Consider the following 9,003-nt stretch of genomic DNA (forward strand, 5'->3'; position numbering starts at 1 on the left):
TTTATGCTGATGACACTGCCATCTATGGCAGTGCATCAAAGACCATAAACAACCAAGTTTTCTGATTCTGTCTCCTCTGATCTTTAGCATGTGGTACAATGGGGAAAGAGGTGGCTAGTTATTTTTAATGCATCTGAAACCAAGCTTCTGTCTTTACATCATCAACGCTCTGATCCCCATCTGGCATCAATTGAAATGAATGGGGTTCATCTTGGGGGGGGGGTGCTCCATGTTTTGACAAGCTTCTGGGCTTGACCATTACTCTTAATATGAAACTCCTGATCTTAAATGGAACACGTACATCAAACCTGTTGCCAAGGCCGCTGGGAAAATGGTGGGGTTCTTCTATCGATCCAGTAGATATCTCACTGCTGATGCAATTCTCTATCTATATAAGAGCCAGGTACGTCCAGGGATGGAGTACTGTTGCCACATCTGGACAAGAGCTGCTGGAAGCAGCTTATCCTGCCTTGACAGAGTTCAAAATAGATTTTGTAGCCTAGTAGGGGATATCCTTTTCACTTCTCTGCAACCTCTTTCTCACAGAAGAGATGTTGCGAGCCTGTCCCTGCTTTATCGTTATTTTTATGGCAAGTGCTCGTCTGAGCTCCAATCTATAGTCCCCCCTCGCCAAACTTTCACAAGAAACACTCATCTAGCTGAAATCACTATCAATAATTTCCTCCACTCTTTATCCATGCTTAATCCTAAACGTAGATTCCATGAACAAATCTTCTTTCTTAGAACTACACACCTGTGGAGCTCTCTTCCATTTGCCTGCTTTCCAGCTGACTATAATATGATCATCTTCAAGTCCAACGTAAACAAGTTCTTGATGAGCCGTTCCCCTTAAATAATCCAATTTAAAAATTTCCACTACTAACAATTACTACGACATTGTTCCATTGATCACTGTACACTTATTAACCCTTATCCTTGAGTGGCTTCTGAGCCTTGATAAGTGGTGACTCCTTTGTAAAAAAAAAAAAGGGATTGTTAATCAAGGTGTGGAAGTAACTGGGAAAGAGGACCGGAAGTGTGGTAAATATATTTAGAGTTAGTTTACAAACGATTGTAGGAATGGGAGTGAGTTTTGCAACAATTTACGGACAGTCTTGAGTTTGTGACAACTGAGGACAGTTTTCAGTTTGAAGCAGTTGACAGCATATTGTGACTTGGATCAGATTGAAAAAGCTGTAGGAGGCTGAAATGATCTGACATTAATTGATGACAAAGAGGCCTTGACTGACTACAATGTAAATGTTAGCATTTAGAGGGTCGTTTTCCATAATGGTGTCACACATGCACCCAGAGTTTAATTGACATCTACAGAATTTTACGGCATCTTTCATTTTTCTTGCATTGTTTTTTTTTTTGGGGGGGGGGGTTTCTTTGCTATAATAGTGAAATCTGAAATTTATTTTGAAAACTATTTTCCTTAATAATTAATTTTCTACTTTATCGTTTTTGTAATTTTTGGATATGTTACTAATTTCGACATGATAATTAAGTAGATACCATTGGTTTTAATTGAAATTCAATATTTCTATTTTCAAATTTCGCTATTATAATGAAGAAGCACCTTTTTTTTAATACTTGTAAACTACTGCGTGCCCCCTTGACAGCCACCAAAGTGAGAGACAATTACACAGCTAGAAGAGAAGATGAAAAAAAGAAAAGATCATGGAAACAGCAACTGAAGAGTTCGACTCATAACAAGGGAGGTAATTATTTTTTGAAATCTTAGGCCAATTTAGCAAAGCTCAATTTTCGCTGTCTTCGAAAACTGTTTTCATTAACAATTAATTTTTATCTTATCATTTTTCGCAATTTTTGGATATGTTTATTACTGTGGCATGACAATTAAGTAGATACCATTACTATTACTTGAAATTCAATATTTCGATTTTCGAATTTCCCTATTAGGAAGCATTATATATTTTTTTTTTTATTAATTTCCCAACTTTATTTTCTTGAAATGTGCTTATTCAGATTGGCACTTATGGCAGCATTTAAAATTAAAGAAAATATAGAAATGTCTGTATGATGTACGTACCAGCTACGGAGCGGAGATGAAAATTTCCACAATCACGTAATTTGATCAAGTAGTTTTATTTTTTGTTAAAAAACAAAAATCACATTTTACTTGTTTCGATAAGGGTGAAAAAAGCGTCCGACGAATAGGTGGACAAGAGCAGACAAACCAAATGCATGTCGAAACTGTCAAAACAATCGCTGATTACCTCCCCTTGGCCCTAATTATGTTCTCTAGTAAAACATGGCCTTATTTGTCACTTATCGGTAAAAACGGCAGATTTGTTTTTCGTAAATATAAAAAAAAACTAATTTAATTTGCTTAACTTTCAAACCCGTCGCTAGAGGGCACTCACATTCCTATGGAAGCACAAAATGGAAACAATACCTCCGCTTTTCTCCCAAACTACTTATTTTGCTAAAATACTAAGATATTTTGTGTTAATATATTTGTTTTAATATATATCTATTCTGAGATTTCTCTCACAAAGTTTTTGCCCCTGGCAGAATGGAAGAAAACCACACAGAAATTACAATTACCCCCTCCCCCAATGTAAACAGCATTTTTGTGAAATGGTAAATGTCGGCACCTTACTTACGGAAAAACGGTTAATTAAACTGCAGAAGCACATGTTAAAGGAACAGCCCCCCCCCCCTAAAAGAACGAAAAACATAAAAATGTTTGGTGGTTATGTTTTTGCAAACCGCCCGTGAAAACTTTATTTTTAGTAAATATCCAGATCCGCTACTACAGAGCACCGACCACTCTAATTTGTTTTTGTATAGGTAATTGAGGTCGCTGACAACGAATCTGATAGTCAAACTTGGGGCAAATTTACCGTTTGCATGGTATTTACCCCTGAACCCACGAACTACTTTCCACCATTTTGCAGCTTCCGTTTACGCTACGTGCATGCACGCTGTAGCATAAACGACGGCTTCACCAAGCAAACTATGTTGGGGGAGAGGATTTTTTTTTTTCCAGGACATAGAATTTTCTAATTTTCAAAAATACATTATAGCACTTTTTGGGTGGAAAATTTAAAATTAGCTGAAAAAGAAATAAAACAAGAAAAGCACTCCAAGTTGGAGTGGGGGGGGGGGTTAATTTATCTGTTTCTTTTTTGTTTTTTTTTACCTGGAACATAGAATTTTCAAATTTTCAAAAAGTAACGCACCGACATTTACCAATTAGAACACCATTTAACATTTTCCGAAGATTTTACTGTTTACATTCGGGGCGCGAGCCGGGGGGGGGGGTGATGTTGGGGCGCGTAAACAGTAAAATCTTCGGAAAATGTTAAATGATGTTCTAATTGGTAAATGTCGGTGCGTTACTTACGGAAAAACGTTTAACTAAACTGCAAAAGAACCTATTAAGCCACATAAGTTCTATAATTGAATCCCCCTCCCGCAAAAAAGAATGAAAAACATAAAGATGTTTGGTGCTTATGTTTTTGTAAAACACATTAAAAACTACGCGAGACAAAAAAAAAAAAAAAGTCCCCCAATTTGTTGTACTTTTCTTTAACTGTAAGTCATTAAAAAAATGTCAGTCCGTAATTTTTTGATTGGTACGCCATGTGAGAAGGCAGTTGGCTAGTTGAAGCAAGCCGTCGTTCATGCTGCAGTGCACGCGCGTAGCGTAAACGGAAGCTGCAAAATGGCGGAAAGTTATTCGTGGGTTCGGGGGTTTATAGTAAATTTGCCCCAAGTTTGACTATCAGATTCGTTGTCAGCGACCTCAATTACCTATCAAAAAACAAAACAAATTAGAGTGGTCGGTGTTCTGTAGTAGCGGATCTGGATATTTACCTTATTTTTTGATAAATTAAAAAAACATTTTTTTTTTAACTTTCTTATTTGAAAGATTCCTACACGATGTGATACGACACCCCAATACGCCCGTTCGCACGCGAACGTATCATGTAAGAAAAAACACTACTGAAGCCGGTGAAATGGCACAAAATATTCCCAAGGTCTAGGGGTTCATACCATGCAAACGGTAAAGTTGCGGCGGGTTTGATTATCAGATTCGTTGTCACGACCTCGAATACCCCTAAAAAACAAATGAGAGTAAGTGATAGGTGTTCTGTTGTGGCGTAAGGTAACATTTACCGATATTTTTAAAATATATCTATTTACAGAAACATGCAAAAAAACAATGAAGGTAAAATAAAACGTAAATTATATTTGAAAACAAACAGAAACGCAAATACGTTTGAAAAAAAAAGCAACAATTAATTTATCAAGTTTATTAGAATTCGTGTTTAATATTTCGTGTTTAAACACTTATAAAAAAGCGTTTTTAAGCTGGAAAAAAAAATGCGACGCATTCATTTTTTTTCTGTAAATAAATATATATTTTTTAAATATCTAAACAGTTTACAAAAATAATATATAACATATTAACTTAAATAAAAATAGTATTTTTTTTAAATACGTTTAAAAAAAATGAGTAAAAAATATATGAGTAAGCAGTTTCGAAAAAAAAAAAAAGCGGAAGTATTGTTTCTATTTGGTGCTTCCATACCTCAATTGAGAAATGCGGGCGGCCTCTAGGTAAGTGTTTGAAAGTTAAGCTACCGTGTTATGCTCAATTATTAAAAAAAAAAAGAAAAAAACTACTTCATCAACTTTTGTTATTTTTCGAATCTAAAATCATCATTCTATCATATAATAGGTACAAAAAAGTTTTCCTTCATTTTTGTTTATCGCTTTAAGTACCAATCTGAATGAGCACCAAAATAATTTAGGATTACCAATTGCTTTTTTGGAAATTGTGACTCGTCATTAGTAAAAAGAAAGAAAATGACATTTTCGTTTATGACGTATTTAAAATTTTACTTCGTGGAATAAATAAAATAAATAATACCATTTTAGATATTTCGCATTAAAATAATATTACAAGAAGTGTTAGATTATTTTATTTTCTGAACTGTTCCCGAACAGATTATTGAAAGAAAAAAAAGGATAATTTTTTAAACCAAGATGGACGCCAAAGAGAACTGCGTTCGCAAACTGCCAATTCTTAAAGAGCATGAATATCGCCAAAAGAAATGTATTAATTATTTTTCCATTCACACCTTCACTCGCGAAGATCGAATGGCCATTATAGATTGGATCCATGCCTCCACAGTATTTTTCAGGTTCGATGAGCACGTTTTTTTCTACGCGGTCGCCTATTTTGATTTGGTTCTTTCGTGGGAACACACACAACCGATGGGGGTCGAGCGCTTACAATGTCTTGCCGCCTGTTGCGTGTGGACAGCTGTTTCCGAATTTTCTGGCCCGGACGCCCTCAACCTCAACGATATCCACGACTGGACCGATAAAGATCCTTACTGCACCAAGAGGAACATTCGATCCATGTACCACTTTGTCAACCAAAGGTTCAAATTCCGAACGTTCATCGTGACTCCCTATGATTTCCTAACGTGCTTCCACACCATTCTTGACATCAACAACACACACAATGTCACGTGGATGTCTCTTTATCTCTTGGAACTCTCCCAGTACAATTACAGACTGTGTCTAGTGAATTTCGCCCCCAGCCTCATCGCAGCAGCCGCCCTGTTCGCCAGCCTCCGTATCATGAAGCTCATTGATACTTGGATCCCAGATTTGAGTTTATTAACTGAATACGCAGGCGATGATCCCGATTTAGTTCACGTGACAGACATCTTGTACTGGCTCTTCATACAAGCGTCGTCCACCGATGGATACAAATCTGTCCATCGAAAGTACAGCCTTATGCGCAGGAGATGCGTCGCCCAAATAAAAGTATAAAAATTGAGCTTTAAAGGTCCTGTAAACTATAACTTGATTTTTCCAGAATATCCAACAAAACAAAATAAGTGACCAAAAATAGGTAATATGTGTTTTCGTAGGTTGAATAGTCAAGATGGCCGACCGATGCTGAGATTACGGGGAACTTGAAATTGCAAAATGCGAATATAGAAACGAAATGAGTTTTAATAGTTTTTAATACAAAAAACAAAACAAAAAAGAAAAAAGGGTATTTTTTTTTAGAGTAGGTCCACCTCCACAATTTTCTTTTAAATGATAACTTTTATAGGTTTTCGACTATGCTGACTACGAAAATTGCATTGAAGTTTTGCAGAAATAATTAGTTATCGAGATATAAAAAGTTGTATTATGCATTGTATTTTTGGCGGCCATCTTTTCTTACGCGCGTGCAATGTCAGTCATAGATGAGTATAGGCACCGCCAAAAATGGCCGCAAAATCAAGTTGTTGTTTTTTAAAACGAAATTACATTTATTAAAATCCATTATTTCTGAGTTACTTTTTTTTTCCAGAAAGATAAAACTTGAATTTTATTATATAGAAAACAGAATAATGTAAAACTTTTTCTACTATTTTTAATTAAATTTTAAATGTTAAATTTTCCCAAAAAGTTAACAATTGACATTTTTTGTCTTGCACAAAAAACGTACATAAATATTTAAAAAAAAAAGAAGGTTTTTGAAATAATTAATTTATTTATTTATTGTCTAACTAAGATTTAGGATGATTTTCTAAGAGAATATGCAAAAAATATTATAATATAAGTACCTGAATTTCAAATAATTCCACTTATTCATATAGCTAACCAGATATTTCGCGTTGATCTAGAGTCTAGATCGCAACTGTTTACGTTTGCGTTTGATTAGAAGAAAACTATGGAAGACCAAACAGGCTAAAAAAACTTATTTTTCAGTGACGAAAATTTCAATGTATTATTAAGCTGAGGCTGGCCAGTACCAGATGGGTGACCATTTGTATGAGTTTGGTTTTTAATGTGTATGTGTGTGGGGGCCAGGCTCCCCAAAATGGGGGGGGGCAATTTAAAGCAGAATAAAAAAATTATTTCAGCGTGTTTGGTCCACCGTAATCGAAAGGTGGCAAACGTTTTCAAACGGGATCGAAAAAAATGATGCTATTTTTAACACAAAGGGCACAATATTTATCGAATTTTTTTTGTATCGATTATTCAAAGCATGCCCTGTTTAATAATGGTCATGCATTATTCGGCTCGCTAAAAAAAAATTGTTAATTTATTTATCAAAAATTTTAAAATGGCTTTTTTCGTATAAATATTAAAAAAATTTTTTGTTTTGTTTTGCTTAACTTAAATTAATTATTTTACTTAACATATTCACCGAATTTCACACTTCAAAACTCAAAAGCGGGATAATTAAACACAATCGAAGTTCTGATATTCAGACGTCAAAATAAGGTATGCAAACAATTTTTTTTTTTTTAATCTATAATTCTGTCCCTTGCAACAACACAATATCTTGTGTTCAGTTTCAGATGATTATTTTAAGCATATTTGTTCCCACTTCAAAACAAGGGGGGGGTTGTAAGCAAAAAAAAAATATATATATAAATATCGTTTATGAAAAATAAGTACACTGTTATGTTCATTCTTCTCCTAATAATCGCTGAAAATTTCGTATTGATCGGATAATTACCTAATTTTTGGGAGATTTTTAAAAAGACGGTCCGTCAAAAAGTACTGACCTGCCCCCCCCCCCCCCAGTTTTGGCGGTGCCTAGATGAGTAGATTTGTTTATGGCGTGCGCGCACGCACGTAAAAAAATGGCCGCCAAAGAATACAATGCATAATACAACTTTTTATATCTCGATAACTACTTATTTTTGCAAAATTTCAATGCGATTTTCGTATTCAGCATAGTCGAAAACCTTTAAAAGTCCTCATTTAAAAGAAAATTGTTGAGGTGGACCTAATCTGAAAATTTACCAAAAAAAAAAAAAAAAAGAAAAAGGAAACCGACTTTTTTTTTTTTTTGCGTTTCCTATATTTTTCAGACAATTTTTTGTTCCGAAATCTTTTGCATCTAACGAAAATTTGAACAAAACAAAGAAAAAAAAAAACTTGTAACTACATGATTTTATCAAATGGGTTTAAAAAAAAAAAAATCACTAAATTAGTTCATTTGTATTTTTATTAAAATTTTGGAGAAATATTATTTTAATTATTTTTGATTTTTAGTTTTTTTAAGGCTAACATTTATTTAAAAATGTAGTTGCAACTCCCTTTTCTTTAACTTCAGAAATAAATAAGATAAAGAGATAAAATGATAAAAAATGGAATAATGTAAGTGTAATTATTTCAAAAATGTTAAAGGTCTGAAAAAGAGAAGACATTAAAAAAGTGGGATTTTCTTTTTTTGTTTTGTGTTTAAAAATATTAAAACGCATTTCGGTCTTATATTCGCATTTCGCTCCTATATTCGCATTTCGCAATTTTAAATTTTGACGTTACGTCAGCATAAGTCAGCCATCTTGGCTTTTCAACCAATGGAAGCCCATATTGCCGGAACATATCCAATAAATGTCACCATTCGTGCAAAAATGTAATGTTCTACTAGTGTTTTGGTTTAATGTTCAATTTTTGAATGATTATCGAGGGTCGCTATAGCACTAAGGAGACCACCATTTTGTTTTTGGTCTTAACTCAACAAGTTTTACACTACCTTTATTTTTAATTTAAAAAAAAAAAACACTTTAAAATAAGTTTTTTTTTTTTTTTTTTTTTTTTTTTAAAATTCAATTTTCACCCCAAACAAGGCACAGTGCCACTTTGAAGCAGGGGGCTACTATCAGGGACTTAATTAGCGGGGTCATTATGAAGGGAGATGAGTAGAAAGATGTTTGTTAACATTATACTTGAACTTCTGCATATCATTGCAGTTGGGAAAGCAGAATCCCGGAAGGGAGTTCCAAAGACCCGCAGTTCTGGAGAAGAAACTATTGGAGTAAAAGGCTTTCTTGCACCTAGGGATCTCTACTGTAAAGGGATGAGACTTAGTAGCTTGTCGGGTTTGTCGGGGGTAGTTACGTCGGGTAGGTACAAGTGTTTGCAGTTCGTCAGAGCATTCACCATTAAAGTATTTGTAGAACAGGCAGAGGGATGCAACATCTCGTCGATGGGACAGAG

General features: G+C 34.5%; 1 protein-coding gene across 1 annotated transcript; it reads left to right on the forward strand.

Annotated features, from left to right (window-relative positions):
• The first annotated feature begins 5,025 nt into the window (after window positions 1-5,025).
• LOC145283862 (G2/mitotic-specific cyclin-B1-like) lies at window positions 5,026-5,823 on the forward strand. Its single transcript, XM_080132971.1, has one exon. It carries the CDS (start codon window positions 5,026-5,028, stop codon window positions 5,821-5,823), a length of 798 nt encoding a protein of 265 aa, XP_079989097.1.
• The last annotated feature ends 3,180 nt before the right edge of the window (window positions 5,824-9,003 follow it).

Source organism: Euprymna scolopes, chromosome 8, assembly GCF_053919585.1.
Source record: "Euprymna scolopes isolate OS-2025 chromosome 8, ASM5391958v1, whole genome shotgun sequence".
NCBI classification, from domain to species: Eukaryota; Metazoa; Mollusca; class Cephalopoda; order Sepiida; family Sepiolidae; genus Euprymna; species Euprymna scolopes.

What these genes read in the sequence shown, in the direction of transcription:
- LOC145283862 (XM_080132971.1), top strand. Translation starts at nt 5,026, where the DNA reads ATGGACGCCAAAGAGAACTGCGTTCGCAAACTGCCAATTCTTAAAGAG.